This window comes from Equus quagga, chromosome 5, assembly GCF_021613505.1.
Source record: "Equus quagga isolate Etosha38 chromosome 5, UCLA_HA_Equagga_1.0, whole genome shotgun sequence".
NCBI lineage: Eukaryota > Metazoa > Chordata > Mammalia > Perissodactyla > Equidae > Equus > Equus quagga.
Genome location: NC_060271.1, coordinates 24,199,283 through 24,225,944, shown reverse-complemented (window position 1 = coordinate 24,225,944; position 26,662 = coordinate 24,199,283). Strand labels below are relative to the sequence as shown.

The 26,662-nt window shown below is 43.4% G+C and overlaps 1 protein-coding gene across 2 annotated transcripts; it reads right to left on the bottom strand.

Moving 5' to 3' along the window:
* Window positions 1–4: 4 nt before the first annotated feature.
* On the bottom strand, window positions 5–26,589 carry YARS1 (tyrosyl-tRNA synthetase 1). 2 transcript variants are annotated; one of them, XM_046662274.1, is made up of 13 exons: window positions 26,403–26,589; window positions 22,716–22,862; window positions 22,399–22,574; window positions 16,302–16,431; window positions 14,255–14,335; window positions 10,701–10,793; window positions 8,157–8,292; window positions 7,590–7,675; window positions 4,659–4,794; window positions 3,804–3,901; window positions 2,721–2,914; window positions 2,025–2,166; window positions 5–869 (listed from the first exon to the last, which is right to left on the bottom strand). In XM_046662274.1, exons 1-13 carry the CDS (start codon window positions 26,568–26,570, stop codon window positions 759–761), a joined length of 1,698 nt encoding a protein of 565 aa, XP_046518230.1. In that variant the 5' UTR covers window positions 26,571–26,589; the 3' UTR covers window positions 5–758. The 2 variants fall into 2 exon arrangements, with proteins under 2 accessions (XP_046518230.1, XP_046518231.1); XM_046662275.1 differs by having other exon boundaries at window positions 22,716–22,922; window positions 26,403–26,526.
* Between the last annotated feature and the right edge of the window lie 73 nt (window positions 26,590–26,662).

Sequence of the window (26,662 nt, the reverse complement as noted above, 5' to 3'; positions counted from 1 at the left end):
CACCCTTGTTCAGACATTTTATTTGAATTCATGACAGTGATGGTTAGTGATTCTGAATGAGATGCCTTATGGAGAAGTACCCCACCCCCTCTGAAGAAAGAACCAGGCTGTGCCATCCACCCTACTGCTGATGTTAACACCACACAGCTGGTTTAGGGAGTGTCCCAACCCAGCAGGATCAAGGGAAATTCCAGGAGCCCTGGGGCAGGCCCTGCCCCCCAGTGCCAAGCCTCGGGGTTGGCAGGCATTGGGGAAACCGGCCAACCACTTGGTAGACCACTAGGTTCTCTGTTTTCCCTTCTCAAATCCCACAATTTCCTGTTTGGGGAGAAGCTGTAATTAGCCCACTTCAGGCACCAGATCCCAGCCAGAGGCACAGCTGCTGGTATAACTCTAGGAAAACCTGGGAACCAATATTTTTCCAATTAGAAGGATTGTGGTATAAACTTTTTTTGAGTTATATTGAAACCAGATTTCTCAAGTCAGCTGCCAAGGGAGGAAGGCAGAGCTGGCCTCCCTGCTGCCGCCCTGCCCCCATTACTACCTGGGAGGTCAGCCTCCCACTGCAGCCAGGCAGGATGACCCTAGATTCTGGGAAGAGTGAGCTAGCTGCCCCTTACCAAGTTCTGCACCTAATAAAGTCCCAAACTTCCTGCTTCAGTGTCCTGGGAAACGGGGAAACGGGTGATGGACGAGCAAGTTGAGGAGACAGCAGATGACTCAGGACGATGGGAGAAGGGAGGACCATGCTGGGTTGGCTAGCTAATGTTCCCCCCTCTCAGCGATTTACAGGAGATGGACCCCAGCTTGGTCATGAGGTTGGTTTGCTTCCACTGTGCGATGCACTCCTCAGAAATTTTAAAGTCAGCCTGGACAACACAAACAAAAAAGGTGATTATAGTGATGGTGGTGTGACTGCAAGAAAACAGACTCTCTGTACTACTAGCGTGAACTGACTCAACTTCTCTAAGAGGGCAGTTTGTCAAAAGCTTTCAAGTTCCTATCTTTTGACTCAGGTAAGTTCATTTTAGGGATTTAGTTTAAGAAAATAATCATGAATAAGTGCATCCATTATAGCATTCTAACAGTGAGAAACCCAGAACAACCTCAATGTCTAATAAGGTTTTGGTTAAATTATGATAATCATGACAATACTATACATAATAAGATTCCCCCTTCAATATTTAAGAAGATGGGGAAGTTTTTCATGCATAAAGTTAAATAAAAAAGCAGAATAAACACCACAGTAAGACAAACTGCAAAGGAAAAAACCCAGAAGGGAACAATCACTAAATGATATTTTTCAGTATCTCTGGGTGGCAGGACTATGAATATTTTATTTTCTTCCTTTCCCCCTATGTTTTATATAAATATATATATAATTTTATATATTTCCCTATATTTCTACAATGAAAATTTTTTTTTATAGCCAGAAAAAAATAAGTGATTCAAATACCCAGCCTGGAGTGCCAGGAAAGGAGGGAGTGGACAAAGCCATGTGTCCCATGCAGGAGGACAGAGAAAGGCAGAAAGCAGTCTACGTGCCCTCCAGAAACACTGTCTGATTGAGGCCATGAGGTGTTAACTAGGAAAAGTCACATGTGGTGTGAGTTCCACGAGGAGAGTGAATTTTTGCTGCCCCACTCATTGATGTAGCCTGGGGGACTCAATATTTGTTAAATGAATGAATTCAGGGATCGTGGGCAGGAGGGACCCATGGAGGGTTTTGATCCTGGCTCCATTACTTCTGGTGACCTGAGTGGCTTTGGCCTGCCAGGTAGAATGGGGGTAATCTCCTCTCATGGACTGAAGATTAAGTGAGGAAATGCCTCAAATAGTCTGTCAGTGCTCAGTGCATGTGAGGGCCCTCATGCTCCTCAGGCACCTCGTTCAGAAGGGTCTAGAATGAAGAAGGAAGAGAGGGGCTTAGATGCAGGAAGGCCCAGCTGTGGATTCAGTAACAGAGCAGACCAGAACACAGCCCAGGTGGCCCAGGTAAGAGGGGAACACCCACAGCTTCTTACCTGCAACTTCTCAAAGACTTTCTTCTTGGGCTTGAGCTCTTCATCAGGCTGGCCCTTCTCAAAGCCCTTCACAAACACTCGCTCACCAGGAGCAGAGCCTGCAGGAGGGTCCAGAGGCTCAACCTTGCGGCTCACTCCTTCTCTGGAAAAACACACAGGACAAGGAAAGAGTGAGGCTCTCGCTTGCCTCCAGCTGTCGTGGAGGCCAAAGCATCAGGGCCTTTACATAGGGGCCCTCCTGGGATTCAGAGCATTCTCAGTGCCAGAGCCCCAGGGGGGTCCTCACTGCTATACTGCATCTCGATATTACCAGGGTTGGGTTAACCTGGGTTAAAGTGAAATTCTCTATCAGGAGAGAGACTCAAATCTGGGCTTTTAGGGGAGGAAGTATGACATAACAGAGAGGGCAAGGCCTTAACAGCCAATCAGCACTGGGTTTGAATCCTAGCTCCAGCTCTTACTAGTAGTGAGACGGGCATGTACACACTGCTTTGAACCTTCAATTTCTGTTTTAATAAGACTAACTTTAGGTCGAGTACTTCATTCACAGTACTGTACAAGAAATAATTCATGCATCATCTTTTGGAAAGTGTTATCAGGGCTTCCACCTAGCATGTGGAAGGCCATCATGTGGGCCAATTCCCCGCTCCTCTTGGCCTTCCCCAGTCCTATGCCCCACCCTGAGTCCTCACTCACAGAGAAGCACACAGTAGCATGCCTTGAGACTCAACTCCTCTCATCTTCTGGGGTTTCAGGTTGCAGAGCACCACGACGAGTCGGTCCTGCAGTTCCTCCTTGGGCACAAATTGCACCAGGCCGCTCACCACAGTCCGTGGCTCAGCTTCCCCCACGTCAATCATCTCCACATACAGGCTGTCTGCATCTGGATGCTGCCAGCAAGAGATGGCAGTCCCGGAGAGTATTAATGGACTAGATCAGGGGCCTGGTGAACCCTGACTCCAGAAAGGGGCATGCACTCCCTTCAGAGGCCCCTGAGGAACCTTCTAGAGTGAACTCTCTTTCCAGGTCCCAGACAGCAGACAGGAGAATGGTTCTTGAAGGTACCTTCTACTCTCAACCAAGAGGCAGGATTTGAGTAAAATGAGCCTAATTACTTATGTAAGACATGGAAGGAATCTCTAACAGAGATTAAATGGCCTGACTGTCTGGGTGGCTGCCATTATGGCCACATGCTACAGAACAGTTCTAGGTAGACTGGAAGGTGGGAGGCCAACTGCTGGCCTCACCATCTGAAAGAGCGTCAGCAGTTATCTCAGAGTAGTTTTGATGGTTGGGTCTATGTAGTGAAAAGCAAACCCGTGTTGGGAGAAGAAAAAGCCCCCAACAATGGTCCTAGGCTATGGGTCGCATAACCTCCTGTCTGTGGGAAAAAGGAAGTCCTTCTCCCTTCACCATTTTCTGGAGGTCGGGGTTGGGGGGGAATACCGGGAAACGAAGTGGCCGATCCATGATAAGGCCTGCAGCTAGTCCAGACAAGCTGGTAGAGACCAGGTGAGTCCATCATACCGGATTTAATAGATAAACAAGTTCCCTCTGACTAACATCCGCCCCCCACTCTGAGTTCCTGGCTGCATTTGGTTGCATAAGGTCCCAGGCAGCAAAGGGAAAAGCCTGACGCCTGGAATTAGACACCTGGGTTCTGACTTACACTATGACCTCAGGGATGTTACTTCCCATCCCAGGCCAGGTTTCCTCCAGATGGAAACAGACAAACCTGACCCCTATCTGCCTCTCTGGGATGTGGTGAAAAACGAGTACCTTGTCCACACTAATGACTTTCCCCACACGGATATCCAGCCGGGATGGGATGACCTCCTCTGGTTCTGAATTCTTGGCAGGGCCTTTGGCAGTTGGCTCTGGGGATGAGAAAAACCCCAAGGGGTCAAAACTCTCATCCTTCCCCATGACGGGTCAATTACTGCTCCTACCAAATGAGGACACTAGCAGGATTTAGTGCAGAATCCCCAGAATCTACCCACTGAGTTACATCTTCTTTAAAACAGGTTGGCAACCTTTGAGAAGTGGCATGCCAGATACTCATCTATTCTCTCCCTCAGCTATTAGGCTGGAGGGGAGGGGCAGTAGTAGCTTTGCCCCCTTGGGTGTTTCCATTTATGTATTCCACATATAGTTATTGAGTCTTTCTGGGAGAGTCACACAAAACTGTCAATGTTAATATCTCAGCATCACGGATAAGTGGATGGCCAACTAAGAGCCAGTCAGAAGCACATGGAAGGGAACTGAGTGAATCTACAGATAAGCTTCCCTAAGAAGCCACTGTGTCACCCCCCTCATGGTCTAACCCAATTGGTGTCCTTAATTGAAGAGGTGGATTTAGTGAACAAGACTGAAAGGATCCAAGGACGTGTCTCACCCCAGCATCTCCAGCAGTGGTGAGGATATCATCACCTCATAGTATCGACCAAACCCAAACTAACATGACTCAAGTTCCTTTCCAGGAGTCAGTGGGGTATGATGTTCTTGACATTCAGACCCCCTGACTTCTGCGGCCCTCAATTGAAGACAGACCTTTCTCTGAGGCCCAATGACAGGCTCTCTATCCCGATGATGTCACCCCCCTACCTGGCCCTTCCACTCCCCAGGTGGCCTTACTCTGCTTCGAGGGATCTGGGTAGGCAGTGCTGGCCAGTTTCTTCAGTGCAGGGGTATTAAACTTCTCCCGGATGGGATCCAGCAACTTGTTGAGGGAGACTTCAACAGAATTCTTTAGGTCTCCCGGGTGTACAACCTGTAAAAGTGTACAAGGCCTGGTGAGATGGGACACTCGAGCGGGCACAGCACACCTGAATGTAGTAAGAATAATGTGCGTACAAGACGCAGGGTGTTTTCCCAGCCAAGTCTGATTTGATCCTCAGCACAACCTCGTGAAGCTGGTAGAGCAGAGAAGGGGAAATAGGTTCAGAAAGGTTATCTAACTTGTCCCAGAGCCAGGTCTTTTGACCCTGAATTCCACACTAACTTGAGGGTTTTTAGAGGGGGAATGTTTTTATTAGTCAAATTCTCCTAGTCCTTCCATTTATGCTTAGAGTAGTGGCATAAACCAGGTGTCATTTACAGGCAGAGAAACCTTCACCTAGGCAACACTGAGCAAGGATTAACGACGGCCTGGGGGCTGCTGAGCGAGCACCAACAAGGGCTCCGGAGTCCACCAGGCCGGGGCTGGAGTTCCTAGGCACTTAACCTCGCTAAGTTTTGGATTCTTCACTTAAAAAATGAAGATAATAATACCTGTATCTCAGAGTCAGAATGCGGATTAAATCACATACCGTGGTGAAAATGGTGAGAGCAGCGCTAGTACAAGGGAGGAGTCAGTAATTCAGTTTTTCTTCCTGTGTCCTATGACCAGCGCTTGTATATCCCAAATCTGGCCTGAAAGGATCTTTGAGATATTCTGAGGGGGTATCCCTGAGGTATGAATAACTGTAATACAATGTCTACATTTTTGTTTTTGATGTTATTTCTTCATTTCCTTGGGAATGTTTAATTTTTCACAATAGAAAAGCTTTAGACCTGCCCGGTGTGGTAGCCACTAGCCTCATGTGGGTATTTAAATGTAAATTAAAACTCAGTTACTCAGTTGCACTGAGGTCACATTCTAAGGTCCAACAGCCACCTGTGGCCAGTGGCGGCTGTGTTAGTGCAGACAGAGCGCGTCCACCACACAGAAAGTACTCTTGGATAACGTGCTCCAGGCTCTTGTATCAGCAGGGTTTCTTCCACTGCTTCTCACTATTCCCACAAAGGACTACTGATGGGGCTGAGGAGTGAAGTGTGGGTTCTGTGGCCTGCCTCAGACTGTAGTTAGAAGGGTTTCAGAGGAACAGCTGTGAAACATCCAAACAATGGGCCTTAAGGTCCCTCAAATCTCAGAGGTCTCCAAGTCTTTTCCTCTATTTGATGCTCAAACCCTCATATGACATTGCCTTCAGGGATCCTCTGGCCTCTGCCTGAACACCTTAGTGATCAGGAACCCAAGGTCAAGTGAGACAGCCCTGTCCTTCCTCACACAATTGAGCTCATTAGAAAGTTCTTTCTGATGATGAACTTAAACATGCCTTCCTGTGCTCCCTGTCAACAGTCTGCAGTCCTGGTTTAGCCCTCTGGTGCCATAAGAAGAAACCTAACCCCTCTCCCATGAGAGTATTTGAGGATGATTGAACACATTCTTGCTTCTCAGCTAAACATCCCCAGTTCTTTCAACTATGCTTTTGTGACATGGTTTTGAGTCTGTTCCCTATCATAGCATCCTTTCTCTCCCCACCCACACACCACAGGTTGTCAAATAAACCTTATAAAATTGAAGTCCAGGGGCTGGCCCCATGGCCGAGTGGTTAAGTTCGCGCGCTCCGCTGCAGGCGGCCCAGTGTTTCTTTGGTTCGAATCCTGGGCGCGGACATGGCACTGCTCATCAAACCACGCTGAGGCAGCGTCCCAGATACCACAACTAGAAGGACCCACAACGAAGAATATACAACTATGTACCAGAGGGGCTTTGGGGAGAAAAAGGAAAAAAATAAATAAAAAATCTTTAAAAAAAAAAAAAATTTGAAGTCCAGGACTGAATGCACAACCCCCAACATACTCAGAACAATGGAGCACTGAATGGATTCTCAACTCCCTGCTTCCAGACTCTACATTTTTGATGACTTAGGCCAAGACTTCATTAACATTTCGGACAGTCCTGTCACTTTGCCGATTCAATTCAAATTCAGTCAATCAAAACCCCCCATTTTATTGCCCATATACACTATTATTACGTCTTCCTTTTATGACCTGGCCCTGCCTCTCTCTCCCACAATGCTCCATCTCACCTTTTAGACTCTGATCGGGCCAAACTACTTGTGATTCTTTATATACCACGCTGTTGCATCTTACCATGTCTTTGCACTATTTATTCCCTCACAGATTTCCTCATGAGCTCCTAATCCTCAAGTGAAACTGTTTGGATCTTGTCCCCTCCACAAAGCTTGCCCAGAGAGCCATTTTATCCCTTCCTCCTATTTTATTTCTGGACCATGTATGTGTCTTCATTGTACAGCAGCACAGAGAATGCTATCTGTTTACATGTCTACACCCCTTACTGGACTATGAGCTTCATGAGGATTTAATCCTCTGTGTAATGCCAGCCTTTACCACAGTGCCTAACACGTAGGCGCCTAGTAAGTCTTCTGGTAAACTGTTTGTTGAAATGAATAGTATCCTCTATCCTGTCCTTTTATAGTTGTGTCTCTTTTGGAACCTGGATTTTCACCTGTTCCTGAAATACTTCATCTTGCTAGGGTTGGTCCTTCATTCCAGGTTAAGTCTGTTGAAGAGTGATTAGGACATCAATATATTGGCTTTGTGCCATTTGCCCACCTAATTTGTGAACCAGTCGAATCCTCATCTAAGCCATTAAGAGCATCAAGCCCTGCACAGCATCAAAACAGAGCGCTGAGGCACACAACTAGAAACCTGGCTGAGGCAAGACAGAGAGGTTTGTGAGAGTGAGTTCAGTGGGGATTGCTCCTCCTCTGGTATTACCTCATCAGCAAAGTCCTTTTCCAGGTCCGAGTAAGCTGTGTAGGTTTTGTTTCCACCCCATTTCTCATCTCGAAGGATCACAAACTCTATAAGAAAAAGGATCCACACCAACAAACTCATTGATAATGAAGAGTCAGCATTCCTACTCCAAATGTATGGTTGGTTGTAGTTTCTGCCATATATTTTGAACTTTATTATATGGGATTGTATTGTTTTTTAAATTGGATGAGTGGCAATGTCATATACCCAGAGAGCATCCAAACTTAAGGGGAAGAATCACGTCTTACATTTCTTTTGTATTCCTCTAGTTCAACATGCCTGCCCCAACCCTCATCTCTACCACCTCTGCCCACTCTGCCACTCCACTTAGAACCTAACCTGGTAACAAACACACGGACAACTAAATGATAGCCCAACTCCAATCACGCATTAGTATATGAGAAAGCAGAGCAGGGCCTCAGGGAAGCTGGCCCTAGAGGAAGATCTCCGACCAATCACAAGTGTGACCACAGCACCAGTTCTGCTCTTTCAGCCTGGCCTGGGAGAGGAAAACAGGGGGCGTCTTACCAGACTTGAGGGGAAAGAGGACATGCTTGATGAAGGACAGGACCCCGTTGTTCTCCACGTTCCCTGGCTCGCAGAAGGCCTTCTTCAGTTTTTTCTTCACATCCTCCTTCCGATCAAGGAGATCAATCTTAGAATCCTAGAAGCCAATGAGGAGAAGAGGACCTCTAGTGGTTGAAAATGAGAATATGCTCAACTAAGCTGTGGAATTTAATTTTTTTAAACAAAGATTTAAACATTAAACAACTTTAACAAAAGCAGAATTAATCAGAGTGAAGGACCACTCATAATATTGCCACTCAACAAATAAAACTATTTTAATTTTTCTGTGTTCTTCCCTGGCCTTGCCTACAGGATATGGAATTACTACAAATTTATAGTTAGAGAATAAATGTCCTGTTTTTTCACTTAAGACTTATCATAAGTATTTCTGAGTGGCTACCTAGTCTTCACCTATAATTTTTATGCTGTATTATATTCCCAATTATTAGTAACAACATAATTTATTCAATAATTTCTAAACTGTTAGATATGTTCTAATTTTTACAAAATTATATACAGTCATGTTTTACTTAATGACGGGGATATGCTCTGAGAAATGCTTGTTAGGTGATGGTGTCGTTGTGCGAACATCATAGAGCATACTTAGACAAACCTAGATGGTATAGCCAACTACATACCTAGGCTGTATGGTACTAATCTAATGGGACCACCATCGTACATGCAGCCTGTCACTGACCGAAATGTTGTAATGCGGTACATGATTGTATGAAACTATGATGAACATCTTTGCAGAGGGTTTTTTCCGCCTCCTCTAGGATTATTTCCTTCAGCTACCAAAAACTGTTAGGCTCAAAACTGTTTTCTGAAAGGGGTATACTAATCACCATCACCATCAGCGAAGTGCGAGGATACTTGTTTCACAGCAATCACCAACACCGAGTATTATACATTATCTGGAGCCATTTTTCCTTTCTAAAGCACTGGGCTTTGTTTCTTATTTGGAGTGAGAGAGCACATGCTCATCTATGTTCAGTGGTTACCAAATTCTAGTCTACATATGACTGTATATGAATCACCTGGAGTGCTTTTAAAAATACAAATTACTGGGGCTGGCCCCGTGGCCGAGTGGTTAAGTTCGTGTGCTCCGCTGCAGGCGGCCCAGTGTTTCGTTAGTTCGAATCCTGGGCGCGGACATGGCACTGCTCATCAAACCACGCTGAGGCAGCGTCCCACATGCCACAACTAGAAGGACCCACAACGAAGAATATACAACTATGTACCAGGGGGCTTTGGGGAGAAAAAGGGAAAAAAAATAAAATCTTTAAAAAAAAAAATACAAATTACTGGGCTCCACCCAAACCTAATGAATCAAAATTTCTTGGGATTGGGCTAGGCATTTGTATTTTAAAAAGCTCTCCAGGGGCCAGCCCAGTGGCACAGCAGTTAAGTGCGCACGTTCCGCTTTGGTGGCCCGGGGTTCGATGGTTTGGATCCCGGGTGCGGACATGGCACCAGTTGGCATACCATGCTGTGGTAGGCGTCCCACGTATGAAGTAGAGGAAGATGGGCATGGATGTTAGCTCAGGGCCAGTCTTCCTAAGCAAAAAGAGGAGGATTGGCAGCAGTTAGCTCAGGGCTAATCTTCAAAAAAAAAAAAAAAAAGCTCTCCAAGTGACTCCGATGCAGCCATATTTGGGAACTGCTGCTAGCACCGATTTCCAGGGACAAGATATAGTGAAACAACTGACATATGGAGCATTTCAACGTGGGAGAAAAAGGAATGAATATATTCCTTTAAAAATAACAACAACAGTTTCCACGCATATATTTACCAGTCTCTGATCAAAGATCAAGAAGTCAGATTTAAAGAACTAGATGAGTGCCCAAACGTGATTTCAATCAGAATCACCTAGTAGGATTTGAAAGAAAATACAGATTCCTGAGTTGTTCCCGAGAACCACTTTATCTGAATCTCTAAGGACAGGGTCTAATCAACTTTTTAAAAATTTCTTTTTAATTCCCTATGTAATTCTGAAGATCAGCCATATTTGGGAACCCAGAACTCAACTTTTCACATCTTTGGGTTCTACCAATTCCTCTATTCGAGGCCCTTAGTGATCAGAACAAAAGTGTACTTTCCCTAAGAAGGACTTTTGAATAGTAAAAGATATCGTGTTTATCAGATTAGTTATATCAAACATCACCCTAAGATTCAAGATGCTAATTGAGGAAATGTAATTTCTCATTAATAAGGTTTCTCATTAATAAGGCTGAATTTTATCACAGTTCTATAAATGAAGAAATTACTTTTGCTTGTGCTTTTTATTAGTAGCAGTAAAACTGTTAAAAATATGATTGGATCCCATCAGGACTGCTTCCTGAGCCCTTCAATACTCAAGAACCACTGGGATTAATTAGATAACTTAAGATTCCTAATAATTCAAATATTTGAGAATTCTAGTTAGCCAGGTCACTGTTCTTTTGAGTGCTCAATCTCTGTCTCTTGCAGAAGATTTCTAAACTCAAGTCAGAGTTGGGACTTACCTCTTCTGAAGAGCTCATTTTGCTACCAGTTAATCCTGGAACCATAGGATTCATCAGGTGGACCCGTTTTGAGTAGCCAAGTGCAGGCAGGTACTGAGGGGTTAGAAAGAAACACAAAAGCAGACATTAGTATATTCCTCCTCGGTGCCCCAATCTCATCTCACTTGGCTACTCACTTAATTGTTTGATACATTCCTTCCAATCTTTTTTCTACTGAATATATAACTTTTCAAGGATGATCACAATATAAACAAAGGTTTCTCCCCTACTGTTTTTCTATTAGTATTACACTGTGAGGCTATTGGACTTACCCTCCCAACATAAAAACTATAAAAGCTGGAAATACATAAAATAACCATCTGCAGACACTGGACAGCAACTGGTGTAGGGCTACAAATCTTGAGAGAAGGCAAACAAAGGTAACACCACACTCACCCTGGCTTTCTCCTTAAGGGTGTTGTTTTCAGAACAAATGCTGAGAAAAAGAGACTAAGCAGAGAATAGCAGTCTGACTAAGCAGAGAAGACAGAGATTGGACGTCGGGACTGCCAGGAGGCTAGGATTTGGGAAGGTTTCTGGAGAGAAGGGAGCCCCCTCCAAAACTCTAAGGCAAAAGTCTCCATTGATTGCTTGATTGACTCACAGCTATGCATGCATACAGAGAAACATCAGGAAGCCCAGCAGAGAACAGGCTCCAGGAGGCTGGAGACCAGAGCAGAGACTTCAGAGGCTGCACAGTGGTGGGGAGACAGAGGTTGAAGTTTAGGTCCAATCAAAGCAGAGAGGGCCTTGTGAACATCCTGAGATTTCAGTTTGAGACCCTAGAAAGGCCACATCCTAAGAATAAGGGCCACGTCATAGGAGTAAGGGCGAAACTGAAAGAGATCTGGTCTAACAAAGCCTAAAACCAACCCTGACAGGATCAAGGTGATAAGTGAGTAACCTAACAGCCTACGGAAAACACAGCAGTCTATAAACATAATCCAGAGCCTCTACAACATGTCTACAGTGTCTGCGATACAATGAAAAAGTACTAGAAGTGGGAAGCAGAAAAAAGTGACTGATAGCCAAGAGACCCAGAAACAATCCAGATATGGGAATAAGCAAATCAGGATGTCAAAATAACTATAATTGGTGTGTTAACGGGAACGAGAAAAAGATGGACAAAATGGATAAAAGAGAACTGCAAAAGAGAATTGGAATCTATGAAAAAGAATCAAATGGAAGTTCTAAAATGGCACAGTACAATGTTGGGTGGATTTATCAGAAGACAGGATTAATGAACTTGAAGAAAAGTCAGTAGATAATATGCAAACTAAAGCACAGAGGGCACAAAGACAGGAAAACAACAGAAGAGGATATGACACACATGTGAGACATGATCAAGATGTCAAACCTTTATAAAATTAGAGTCCTAGGAGAGGAGACAGAGAACACGACAGAAGCAATATTTAAGGAAATAACAGGAGACAATATTCCAAATTTGATGAAAACCTCAACCCACGGACTCAAAAAGCTCAGCAAAATCCAAGCAGGATAAACACAAAGAAAACTATAGCTAAAAACATCACAGTCCAACTACTGAAAATCAGAGACAGAGAAAACTTTAAAAGCAGCCGGAGGAAAGATACATTATCTGCAAAGGAGAAACAATAATACTTACAGGTGACTTTTCAATGGAAATTATGGAAGCCAGAGGTAACAGGGCAACTCTTTAAAGTGCTAAAAGAAAAATAACTACAAACCTAGAATTTTACACTCAGTGAAAGCAAAAGAAAGATGTTTTCAGACAAAAGAAAGCTCAAGAACTCATTACCAAGAGACTTGGACTACAAGTATACAATTCTAAGTGAGGGGACTTTAGGAAAATGATCCCAGATGGAAGCACAGAGACACAGAAGCGCAGGAAGGAATCAAGAATATCAGAAAGGGTGAGTATGGGTAAACATACACAAAAATTGACTGTTTAAAAAACAATATAATAAAGTCTTTGGGATTTAAAATATATGTCAAAGTAAAATATATGACAACAATAGCACAAAAGGCAGGAAAGCGTTAAATGGAGTAAAATTGTTCTAAGTTCTTGTATTGTTGGGAAGTGGTAAAGATATCTAACAAATTGTAATAAATTACAAAGATACATGTATTCTCTAGGGCAGGGGTGGGCAAAACTCTTCTGTAAAGGGCCAGATAAATATTTTAGGCCTTGTGGGCCCGACATGGTCTTTATTGCCTACTCTTCTTCGTTTTTTTTATAGCCCTTTAAAAATATAAAAACTATTCTTACAGCTTCTGAGTCACACAAAAACAAGCTACAGGTCATATCTCTGCTGGAATAATGAGAGAAGGTTCAACTAAGAAGTTAACACAGGAGATAAACACGGAATAATAAGAAATACTGGGTTAATCAAAAACTTTACATTGTAAACATTTCCACGTTCATCAAATATATCCAAAAACCATTTAAAAATATTATATAATAGGGGCCGGCCCCATGGCAGAGTGGTTGGATTCCCGCGCTCCACTTTGGTGGTCTAGGGTTTTGCCAGCTGGGATCCTAGGCGTGGACCTGGCACCGCTCATCAGGCCACGCTGGGGCGGCGTCCCACTTAGCACAACTAGAAGGACCCACAGCTGGAATATACAACTATGTACTGGGTGGCTTTGGGGAGAAAGAAAGAAGAAAAAAAGAGAAAAAAGAATGGCAACAGATGTTAGCTCAGGTGCCAATCTTAAAAAAAAAAAATTATATAATATGCCATTGTGAGGATTTATCATAATGTATTAACCAATCCCTGGATTGTAAACTTACGCTGGATGTAAGTTTATTTCTGGATTTTTGCTGTAAATTGATAATGTGATAAAACACTTTTATACATAACTCAAGTTGCATTTTTAAAATTATCTCCTTGGGACAAATTTATAAAATTATTAGGGCAAAGGATAGAGACATTTTAGAGATGTCAAATCACCTTGCAGGAAGACACATTTCCACTAGCACTGTTTTCTCCACACCCCTACCAATGTGAGGTTTTGAGAAGCTTTCAAAAATACCAACCACTTCTCAATAGTCCCTTTCAACTTACTCAAGTTCTTTCCCAGAAAAGAAGTATTATGCGTTTGTGCTGAGTTCCTCCTTTAAACCCTGTTAAACCTCATCTCAGAGGTGAGTGGTTTATGTAAGATCCAGAGCAATATAGACCAAACACTCTGGGAAGGAACAGTAACTCTGACTGGTAGTGCCTTTCCCTGGAAACTGAGCTATTAGGAAAGAAGCAAATCCTACAGTCTAGGGGCAGCATCCTGGTGACCGCAGCAGGAGCAGGGGCTTCTGAGCCAGACAGATCTGGGTGCTAATTTCTGCTCAATCACTAACTGTGTGATACTGGACAACGTCCTTACTCTCTCTACCCTCAGTTTTCTCATCTGCCAAACAAGGAGAACAACACCTGCCATACAATATGGTTATGACTAGTGGGAGCGACATATTCAATGAACTTTAATTGCATACCTCTGAGGCTCAAAAGAAAAGAGATAGGAAGGAGGACACTGACCTTCTCTGCAAAGGTGAAGATCTTTCTCTGATCAACGCCTCCAAACTGGGCATCTGCTTTCAAATACTCTTCATCCAAGGCCTGTAGAAAGAAACGCATAAGTATAAGCTGTGACTCTGTTTCTTCTATATGGGTATGAGAAATCAGACACTTGAAAATCACTCGATTTTTCAGAAGGTAGGGCTGGGAAGCAAATAAGCAGCATTCATCAGCCTCCCTGTTGGCCTCGAGAGCTGCATAAACACTTGCTGAGTGCCTGCAGTGAACAGTACTCCACGTGGATGTCCTGGGGTAAAAAGTAAGCAGAGTCCCTGCCCTCCAGAAGCTCACAATCCAGTGAGGAAGGGAGGGAGGAAGGAGAAGACAGCCACAGTCACGTCAAAGTTACCCACTGTGACAGATAAGGCAGCCTGCGATAAACGTCAAATAAGTGCCATGAGAAGTAACTGCCGGGAGAGCTCAGAAGAAAAAAGCAAGACTGAACTAGTAAATGAAGAGTCACGGTTGCTTACTACATGCCAGGCCTAGAGCCAGCCCTGTGGATGTAGCGATAAACTGGACCCAGACTCTGCCTTCAAGAAGCCAATTACCCAGCTGAGGAGAGAGACATGTAAACAGATCACTTCAATACAGTGTGCAAAGGGCTAACCTAGATGTTTATTTAGGAAACAACGCTAACACAAGGAAAGAAATGATTCTCTCCAACTGGTCAGACAGGTGGCAGTGAAGGCTTCCTAGAATCAGACTGTGGTCTGAGCTTGGTTTTGCATATACAGATGTTTTTCACTGTGCAGAGGAAATGGAATGTGAGAAAGCACAGAGGTGTGAAGTGTTCAGGGAAGTTATGAGCAACGCAGTTTGCAAAACCACAAACTTCAAGGGATATGGGAAGTGGTTAGTGAAGACGTTAGAAAAGTAGGTTAGGACCCTGAATGTCACGTTAGGGTACCTAGCATCATCCTGGCCAGTGAACGCTTCTAAGAAGGGGAGAAACTTGACCTGCTCTATAGAAAGATCACACCAGCAAGAGGGCAGAGCATGGAGTGGACGCCTGCAGGCTGAAGACAAAGAAAATAGCTAGAAGGCTGCTGTGAGAGTCCAGGTGAGAAATAACAATGAACCAAGTCAGTGGGGATGCAGAGCAGGAATGAATTCAAGAAATTTTGAAGAAGTAGAACTGATAAAACTTAGTGTCTGATGGGATGGGAGAAGAGGAAGAAGGAGAGGAAGAGAAAGGCAAGCAAGCAGGAAGAATCTAGAACAGCACTGTCCAATAGAACTTTCTGTGACGATGAATATGTTCTCTATCCATGCTGTCCAATAGGTTAGCCACTAGCCACATGTGGCTTGTGAGCGCTTGAAATATAGCCAATGTAGCTGAAGAACTAAAAATTTCAATTTTAATTACTTTTAATAGCTAATAGCCACATATTATGTGGATTATGACTAGAGGCTACCATAGTGGGCAGTGCAGATCCAGAATGTCTCTGAGTTTAACCTCTGGAAAGATCACTTGGCGATGACGAAGGGATGACCTGATTTTCTTACATCAAACATTACAGAAACACACAGAGAAAAAGTTAAGTCTGTCTACATTTTCATGTTACCTTCCTGAGCTTGTAATCAGTATTAATAGCTTGGTTTGAATTTTTCGATCTTTCTCCTTGCTCATACAAATATGCACATACACAAAATATGATGTGTTTGTTTTGTTTACTGGAAAATAAGATCATGCCTAAAATTTATTTTCACCTATCACTCTGAAATTCACTTTCTTCAATTAACAGCTCATGACTAACATAAAGAAGGTGGGTGAGAGGAGCAGTCTTTTAAAAGAAAGACAGGTGGGGGAGGACTTACAGTGAAGAAGTCAAAGCGGGGGCCAGGAAGGTGGGGGCGGGGCGGAGGAGGAACCCAGGAAGGCAGGCCTACAGCACGGTCAAAGGACGTGTGTCACAGGTCGGTTTAACTGGGGCTGAGAGAGGTGTGTGAGCAGCAGTTAGAAGCAGCGGAAAGGTCGTTGGGCAACTCCGTCCCTCCTAAGTACCTGCAGTCCGGGGTACAGCAGACCACTCAGCAACGGGTGCTCCACCTGCTTTACCACCTCAGCGCCAGCCTTCTTAGCATCGTGCTGTGTGACCAGGGAGGAGAGTCTGTACACATCTAGCGTGTACTCTCTGAAGAGGAAACAAGAGGGGCAGCTGTGAGAATGGGCCCAGGCCTCAGTTTAATCCTAAAGCGTATTAATTCACTCTCCCCATCTTAAGTCCTTCAAAGAGAACACTGCCTGGTAGCTTCTAAAACGTGAGCGGTCCATCCACTCCTTTAAAACACGACTTCATTTTTATGTTTTTCCTTTTTATAGATGGCTTTAATTAATCTTTTTCTTCACTTATCTCTTGAAATAGGGCTTCTCTGCCATTCCCCTCCATTCTCTTCTTCTGGAATGCTTATTAAATAGACATCAGACTTTCTCAATCTACCTTCCATATCTTTTATTTTTTTTAACTTAAATACATGTAAACAATAATGAACAATATTAAGAATATTGTTCTTTCAATATTGACCCACCACTAACTCTGGGGGTCTAGTGGTTAAGATTCGGTGCTTTCACCACCTCAGCCCAGGCTCACTTCCTGGTCAGGGAACCACAACACCCGTCTGTCGAGTGTCTTACTGTAGTGGCTGCGTGTTGCTGTGACACTGAAAGCTATGCCACTGGTATTTCAAATACCAACAGGGTCACCCATGGTTGACAGGTTTCAGCAAAGCTTCCAGACTAAAACCGACTAGGAAGAAGGACCTGACCACCCACTTCTGAAAAAATTGGCCATGAAAACCCTATGAATACTGGTGGAGCATTGTCTGATACAGCGCTATTAATTGTTTAATACAGTGCCAGAGGTGAGAGGATGGCGCAAAAACACCAGGCAGGGTTCTGCTCTGCTGTACACAGGGTCACTAGAAGTTGGAATCCACTCCACGGCACTAAGAACAACCCGTCACTCAGTTTAAGAAAAAAGACCTAATTATTTCTGAAGCTTCTGTGCGTCCCTCCATGATCCCGTCCTGCTTTCTCCTCCTCCAGAGTAACCACCATCCTGAAGTTTTGTACTTCTTTCCAGTTTTATACTATGTTTGTGTCTCTAAACAATGTGTTGTAAATATTCTTGTATGTGTATCCTGGTGTATGTGTGCAAGTTCCCTTATATGTGCCAAGCAGTAGAATTTCTGGATCATAAGGGATTTGTATCCTGAACACTAGTGGATAATGCTAAACTATTTTCCAAAGTTTCTTCTATCAATTTTATTACCTAATACTGTAATTATTTTATATTTTGCCAATTTGGCAAGCATGAATGGTTTCTCACTGCACTTTTAATCTATATTTCTTTGAATAACAACCAAGGAGGTTAAGCATATTTCCATATTCGTATTGGTCACTCAGTTTCTTCTGTAAAATGCCTATTTAAGTTTTTTCTACTGGATTGACTCATTTTTTGACAGTTGATTCTGTCGTTTTTGACATATAATAATGGATAGTAATCTTTCGCTAGTTATAAGTGTTACAAATACTATCTTCTCCCAGTTGGTGGCTTATCTTTTTACTTTTGACATACTGAAGGTCTTATTTTAATGAAGTTGGATTCATCAATCTTTTCCTGTGATTTGTGCTTTTGGTGTGTCTTGTTTAATTTTCCCTGACCTGAGATCATAAGAGAGTCTTTCTTTTTTTTTCTTTTTCTCCCCAAATTCCCCCAGTATATAGTTGTATATCTTTTTAGTTGTGGGTCCTTCCAGTTGTGGCATGTGGGACACCGCCTCAACATGGCCTGATGAGCGGTGCCATGTCCGCGCCCAGGATCCGAACTGGCAAAACCCTGGGCCACCAGAGCAGAGCATGCAAACTTAACCACTTGGTCACAGGACCAGCCTGCCCCCTTTTTTTTTCCCCATAAAAGAGTCTTATATACTGTCTTTGAAATGTCTTATAGTTTGGCCTTTACAGTGAAATCTTTAATCCACTTGGAATAGAGGGATAATTTTTCTCCCCATATGGATAACCAATTGTCTATACCATTTTTTCTTAAAAAGTTAATTTTTATCTCTGATCTGCAATGCCAGCTCTGTCATATATCAAGTTTCCATATTTGTGAGGATCTATTTCTGAACTCTCTGTTCCGTTCCAGTGGTTAATTTTTGATCCCATGATATATAAATGACAAAGGATTTGGTATCCAGAATACATAAAGAACTCCTAAAAAAAAAAAAGTAGGAAAATGGGCCCAAACACTTGTATAGACACTTGACAGAAGAGGAAACATAAATGACCAACAAAAACATGAAAATATTTCCTTTCAGATAAATATTTTCAGATATCTTACTGCTACACTTGAATGGTACAGTTTGGGTGGGTATAGATTTTGAGGTTGGGAATTCTTTTCCTTCAGAATTTTAAAGGCTTTGCTTCATCACTTGTTGGTTTTCAGTGCTCCTTTTGAGAAATGCAAAGCTGTTCTGATTCCTGACATTTTGTATGTGTCTTCTTTTGTCCCTTTGGAAATTTGTAGAATACCTTTTTTTGGCCCCCGTGTTCTGAAATTTCAAGATAACATGCTTTAGTGTGGGTTTGTTTTCATCCATTGTGCTAGGTACTGGACGGGCCCTTTCAATCTGGAAATTCATGTCCTTTAATTATTTCCTTAAATTATTTCATTCTTAAATTGTTTCATTGATGATTTCCTTCCCTCTGACTCTTTATTCTCTTTTCTGGAATACTTATTATTCAAATATTTGACCTCCTGGCCTAGTACTCTAGTTTTCTTATCTTTCTCTCTCTCTTTTTTTCCCATTATGCTGTGTGAGGCCACGAAAACCAAAGTTCAAGTGCATGCAATTCAATGAGCTCCCTCAAGGTGCAAGAAGTCTTCAGTGTTCTATGAACACTATATTCAGTATTTCATAAAATCTATATTTTATAGATTCTAAGATGCTTTTTTTTTTTTTTTACTGTTTAACATCTCTGAAATCTAGATGAGTCTTTTAAACAATGGCATGTTATAGATTAATCAGCACTATTTTTAAAGACGTCTTAGATTAACTGAAATACAGTATCTCTTTGTATTCTCACTTTCACTTGGTTTCTGGCCACTGAGTATTCTTTTTTCTAAATTTTTTTTCTTAAACTCTTTTTTTTTTTTCCTTTTTCTCCCAAAGCCCCCTGGTACATAGTTGTGTATTTTTAGTTGTGGGTCCTTCTAGTTGTGGCATGTGGGACACCGCCTCAGCATGAGTTGATAAGCGGTGCCATGTCTGCGCCCAGGATCTGAACTGGCAAAACCCTGGGCTGCCGAAGCAGAGCGCGTGAACTTAACCACTCGGCCACGGGGCCGGCTGCTGAAACAATATTTTATCCAGCATTTTTAGTGGTTTTAAGCAGAAGGGTGGGTCAAAGTACCTAGCCTGCCAGACTGCTGGAAACAAAAGTCCTTATCCACATCTCAAACACTGTTAAAGTTTTTTTGCCCATCTCTCTGGGCTGCATTTTGGGTGAATTTCTTGGTATTACCTTTCAAATCTCTAATTTTCTCTTCAACTGTGTTCAGTCTAGAGTTGATCTTCTCTATTGAAGGTGAATTTGTGGGTTTTTTGTTTCATTGCTTTTACTTTAACGACTGACGTTTACATTTTCAAGATTTCCAAATGATTCTTTTTATTTCTATATATTTATGTTTCATTTCTGCCTGTTTCTGTTTTATAATTTCCTTTTCTTAGTGGATATAATTTCCTGGCATTTTACAGCTTATGTCTTTTTGGTAATATCAGGCATATAACACTCATAAGTGGTAGGCAGCTTGGTTCAATTCTTGGCATGCACATACTCCACTCTCTGTAGCCCTGAAGCTTGATAAAAGTCCCTAAAGACCCAGGGGGGTGGCCAATAGTGCCTCCACTCCTGGGCTCTACTTGAGGGGTAGGGGTGGGAATGAGAAAAGGGGAAAAGCTCTACTTTATCCTCTGACTTTAAGCAGTAAGCCTGGTTTGTTCTCACTGACTGCTTCTAGACCGGAAGACAGCAGACCTGTAACTTCAGCCCAACTTACCAATCTGCATTTCAATTGTTTCTGTTACCACAGAGATGTTTAGCTTATTTCTGAACCTGGCTATGTCCTCTGGTTTTTAATTTTTATATTTTTATGTATCATTGCTGTGTATGGAACATAGGGAGTGCATCAATACATGTACTTACAAAGCCATCTTCCTTTGAAGTAGCTTTTGTATACAGAAAAAGATCAAAGTGACTTTGAAGCAAGATAGTTTTATTTATCCCATCTTCCCATACCCCAAATTTTGTTCAATTCTAGGAGAATAAAAACCTTGCCTGCCTTATTCACTGTTATAATCTCAATACCTAGAACAGTGTCTGGCATACAGTAAGAACTCAATAAATATTTGCATGACTCACTCTCTCACCTTCTTCAGGTCTCTGGCTAATGTCATCACATCATAGAGGTCTTCTCTAACCACTCGATTTAAACAGAAATTCTCCATTCCCGAGAACTTTCTCTCCCCCTGCCTGCCTGCTTTGTGGCATCTATCACATCTGACACACTATATATATAACCTGTTTATTTGTTTTACCTCTGTATTCCCTCACTGGAATATAAGCCCCTTAGGACAAGGACTTTTATTTTAATTTACTTTTGCATACTCTGCACCTAGCACAGTGCTTACCACATAATAAGTGCTCCATGAATATATGCAGAATAAATGTAAAAATGAATGAAATCTCAGGCACTTTACTGCGCCTGTAGATTCATAGAAGGATGCTTACATAAGGATGCTGATATGCTTTACATGTTTCTATGCAACAGTGGGGAATGGTAAAGAAAATTATGTTAGATGCAGTAAAAAGAGAAATTGACTTGTAAGCAAGAGATCTGGATTCACATCCTGGCTCTTCTACTCACTGGCTGTACGAACTTGGGAAAAAACCTGAATCTATTTCCTTATCTGTGAAAGGAGATAAAACAATGCTTACCTTAAAAAAGGCATTGTAAGGGTTTAAATTCAAAAGTGACTAGTAGAGTGATACGTGGTTTATTTGAGAGGTGTTTTTTTTTTTTTTGAGGAAGATTAGCCCTGAGCTAACTGCTACCAATCTTCCTCTTTTTGCTGAGGAAGACTGGCCCTGAGCTAACATTCGTGCCCATCTTCCTCTACTTTATATGTGGGACGCCTACCACAGCATGGCGTGCCAAGCAGTGCCATGTCCGCACCCGGGATCCGAACCAGAGAACCCCGGGCCGCTGAAGCAGAACGTATACATTTAACCGCTGCACCACTGGGCCGGTCCCTGAGAGGTTTTAAAAATAAAAAAACGTGGGGCTGGCCCCGTGGCTGAGTGGTTAAGTTTGTGCACTCCGCTGCAGGCGGCCCAGTGTTTCGTTAGTTCGAATCCTGGGCACGGACACAGCACTGCTCATCAGACCACGCTGAGGCAGCGTCCCACATGCCACAACTAGAAGGATCCACAACGAAGAATATACAACTATGTACTGGGGGGCTTTGGGGAGAAAAAGGAAAAAATAAAATCTTTAAAAAAAAAAAATAAATAAAAAAATTAAAAAAAAATAAAAAAACGTGGAGACTCTGAGGTAGCATGGGGGAGTTTCTTAGGAAACTAAGTTTAAAAATGAGGACACAAAATCATATGTATGCTAACATTATAAATATGAAAAAAATTGACAAAGATAAAAAGCAATACAAATTGTTGGGGAGGTGAGAAAGAAGTGAAATGTTTTCTTTCACATTTCTTTTATCATTATTTGCAGAGGCTGGAAGGGGAAAGGGAGGCTGAATTGTTCATCATCACTCTCCCATATGCTGTGAGCTCTGCAAGGCCAAGGACTTTCTTATGGTTACCTTTGTATCTCCAGCAAACAGGACAGTTCCTAGGCATTTACTAGTTAGTACAGTTTTGATGGATGAATTAAAAGGACAAAAGGTACACATTTTAAAATGGTTCTAAATAGGTAGAGCCAAATAGCTTCTAATCCAAATTTAAAGAGTGCTGGACTCACAAGCCTGTAATTAGCTAGAAGCACCAGAGCCATGAGGAGGGTGGATGATCAAGCACTTACTTGCTGAGCTGGTAATCAGTGCCTTTGACGAACTTGAGCTTCTCCAAGGGCACACCAATGCTCTCCAGCATTGCCTTGATCACATTCTCATAGTAGCTGGCTCGAAGTTCTAGAAGTTCCCATGGGGCTTTCATGTTATCCAGGTACGCGTGAAGGTCCGCGAACAGAATTGTTACCTGGACATAGGAGATAAGGGGCCACCAAAATGTGAATCTGTCCAAGTACCATCAAACCCCCCTCCCTGCCCTGCCCTTGTTAAGTCTCTCTTTTGGCCATTCCCCAAAGGCAAGTGCTTGGTTTATAACATTCGTTCTTACCTCACATCCTGCTTTCAGGAAGTCCGCAATCTTAGACATGGGCACGAAGTAAGCCACATGGGGCTTGCCTGTGGTTGCCGTTCCCCAGTAAACTTTCAATTCGCGCTCCTTCAGTATCTCCTTCAGCTTCTCTTCCCCCAGAACCTCCTGTTGTGGAAGCAGAAGAGCTGGTTTAATGCTGGTGCCCCACCTTGCTCATCCTTTACCCTGTGACAAGGAAAACAAAGGCATGTGTCACTGGGGTCCAGGCTCAGGGTCAGCAGGGAGGTCCAGCTATGCTCTCAGCGCTGAGTGAGAGCCAACCGAAGCTGGTGCAGTTGCTAATACTATTCCAGTGAAATGACACTGATGTTAGGGGAAGGGGGCACGTCCTTAACCATACCTTCCCCTTCAAATACCTCTAACTCACGCTCCTTCCTTTTATAGCCAACTTCTTGAAATAGTTGCCTCTACTTCTAGTCTCCATTCCTCATCTCCCATTCCAGTGTGAATTCATACAGCATCACACTACCGAAAATGCTCTTGCTAAGATCACAGATGGCGTCCATGTTGCTAAATTCAATGAATATTTTTTAGGCCTCACTCCCTCCCTGAAACTCTCTCCTCTTTTGGTCTCCTCTATTTTATCCTCTTAGTTTTTCTCCTACTTCTCTGGCTGCTGGGTCTCAGACTGCTTTGCAGCTGCTCTTCGTCTTCCTAATCATTAAATATTAGCAATCCTTGGTGCCCTATGTCTCCTCTTCTTCTTCTTCTTCTTTTGCCGAGGAAGATTTGCCCTGAGTTAACATCTGTGCCAATCTTCCTCTACTTTGTATGTGGGTTGCCACCACAGCATGGCCTCCAATGAGTGTTGTAGGTCTGCACCTGGGAACTGAACCCAGGCCACTGAAGTGGAGCATGGCAAACTTAACCACTAGGCCACAGGGTCAGCCACTATCTCTCTTCTTCTTACTCTACATTCTCCCTAACTGATCCCCTTGCTTCCGTTACTACTCATGAGCTAGTAACTCCCAAATCTCCTCTTCACACCCATATATATAGAACCATCTACTTGTTACCAGCCCAGTTAATTCAAACTCAACATGTTCAAATTAAACTCATACTCTCCCCTTCCTGCCTCACTCCCCAAGCATCTTTTTCCACTTATGGTTTCATCTCTAGGTTAGTAAACGGTACTATCATTCACCAAGTTGCATCAGTTACTTTGAAATAGCTCTTAAATCCTACTTCTGTCTCTATGCCACCACCCTAGTCCAGGCCACCATCAGATCACACCAGGACTACTGTATTAGCCTCCTAAAAGGTCTCCCATATCAACTCTTGCTCTCTCTAAGTTCTAAAAAGCAGCCACAGAGATCTTAAAACCCAAAATCTGATTAACTCATTCACTGTTCAAATTCTTTAATGATTTCCTTTTGCCCTAAGACAATACTGGAAAAATTCTAACAGGCCAGTATACTGCTGATAAAAAAGATTTCAGTGTTTCTTCAAGTGATGGTTGGGGAGGCTGTTGAAAGCCATGATAGACAAAAATTGTTTTGCTGATTTGAATCAACTATTAGCAGGACTTGTTAAAATCCTATGTTCCAAGCCATTTGGAGGTTGATTCTGCATTCTCCAAGCCCCTGACTATTTGGACACTTGGAGGGTTCTCACCACCCAAGGAAAAGTCATCTCACTTACCCTTTAAAATCTGAGTGAGTCAACACCCCTAGCTTTGTGTATCCTTTGCCTCCATCAGCACTATTTTTATGGAGAGAGGCTAGAAAACAAAGGATCTGGCTAAGGGGAAGCATGCAAGAATCTCTGGTTAAGATCAAGTTATGGAGGCTGACCCTGTGGCTGAGTGGTTGGGTTCGTGCACTCTGTTTCGGTGGCCCAGGGTTTCACTTGTTCAAATCCTGGGTGCAGACATGGCATGGTTCATCAGGCCATGCTGAGGCGGCATCCCACATGCCACAACTAGAAGGACCCACAACTGAAAATACACAACTATGTACTGGGGGCTTTGGGGAGAAAAAGGAAAAATAAAATCTTTACAAAAAAAAGATCAAGTTATGAATGGAAATACCCCAAATGTCCATCAACTGATGAATGGATAAACAAAACATGGTATATCCATATAATGGAATATTATTCAGCCATAAAAAGGAATAAAGTTCTGATAGGTGCAACAGTATGCATGAACCTTGAAAACATTAGGCTAACTGAAAGAAGTCAGACACAAAGGCCACATATTATATGATTCTATTTATATGAAATGTCCAGAATAGGCAAATAGGTGGAGACAGAAAGTAGATTAGTGTTTTTCTAGGACTCAGGGAAGGAGAGAAATGGGCAGGAATTCCTAATGGGTACAGGTTTTCTGGGAGGCAATGAAAATGTTCTGGAATTAGATAACGGTGATAGTTGCCAACTTTGTGACTGTACTAAAACCCAGTGAATTGTACATTTTAAATAGGTGTATTTTATGGTATGTGAATTTTATCTCAAAAAAAGAGGAAAAAACAAGCTGTGGCTCAACCAGTGTATCACTGCTCTTAGAGTGCTCACTCTAATTTTATTTACTTATTTAATTTTTTGCTGAGGAAGATTTGCCCTGAGCTAACATCTGTTGCCAATTTTCCTCTATTTTGTACGTGGGTCACTGTCACAACATGGCCCCAGACGAGTGGTGTAGGTCTGCACCTGGGAACCAAACCCAGGCCGCTGAAGCCGAGCAGGCTGAATTTAACCACTAGGCCCAGGGCCAGCCCTCACCCCAATTTTAGACAAGGCCCTCATGATCTGGTCCCTGCCTACCCCTTCTAAACAAACTAGTAAAATGTATAGTATGTCAGATGGTGATAGGTTCTATGGAGAAACACCACCACAAAAAAGGCAGAGCAAGGAATGAGACGGTTCTGATGGCAGGGGACTTGTAATTTAAATAAAGTGGGCAGGAAAGTTTTCCTGATGTGACAACAGTCAGAGGCCTGCAAGAGGCAAAGGAATGAACAACATAAATATTTATTAAGTGGCTGATTCACACTTTACTCACTCTACTCCAGCCAAATTAGCCTTCTCTCTGAACCACGGGGTCTTGACCTGGGTTCCTTCTACCTGAAATGCTTTCCCCTCATTCTTCCTCTGGTTAACTTCGGCACTTCCCGGTAACAGCAGGACTATATGGGAGTGAAGAGGTGACCCACATCCTCAGGGCACAGTTTAGAGGTCACTTCCTCCACCTTCCCTGACACTACCCCAGCCCTCTCCCCTAATTTCCTTTCAAAGCTCCACGTGTAGTACCTTCCAGAACAAGCTTCACCTGTAATTAAGTACTTGGATTATGGGTCATTTTTAACATCTGATTCCTCCCAGACAAGCTCTGGGAGGCCAGGGCCCTGAGTATCCCCAGCGCCTGGCGCATAACAGGGCGGGTAGGGTGGGAGTCCTGGATTCAAAGTCTGGTCAACACCAGGTAACTGCACACAGAAAGTGAGCCCACTGTGATTTCTGTAGTACCCACATAATTGCTGCTTGGCTTTCTGACTGCCTGACCGACCGGCAATGAGGGCTGCAGACTCTCTGAGCTGCCTTGGCGCGGAGTCCCCGGCCCCACACATTTAGGACCTGATAGTGGGGCTTAGATCACTGGACCTCGGGCCCCCAGACCCCAACGGCGTATCTCCCACCCTGAGGCCCGACCTGCAGGTTCCGGGTGATAAGGTGCAGCTTTTCTTCAGGGCTCGGAGAGTCTCCCATGGCTCCGTCGCCCCCGTCTCCCGCGTTCAGCGAGGCACTCCCGCCCTTCCTCGGTCGCCGCCGCCGCCGCCGCGTGCCGGGAACTGTCACGCGGGTCCGGTTAGGTTGCATCAGCTGAGCTCGTCGCTCGGCTTCGTCGGCCTGGACCCTTCTCCGCCTGGCAGTGGCCGAGAAACAGTCAAGCGCAGCAGAGAGTCGAGCGG

Bases quoted from the DNA above. Each gene is read 5' to 3' on its own strand.
- YARS1 (XM_046662274.1), bottom strand. From the start codon at position 26,570: ATGCAACCTAACCGGACCCGCGTGACAGTTCCCGGCACGCGGCGGCGG. The intron at 14,336-16,301 runs GTACTTAGGAGG...TTCTTTCTACAG, and splicing joins TGCTGTACCCCGGACTGCAG to GCCTTGGATGAAGAGTATTT. The intron at 8,293-10,700 runs GTAAGTCCCAAC...ATTGGCTTCTAG, and splicing joins AAATGAGCTCTTCAGAAGAG to GATTCTAAGATTGATCTCCT.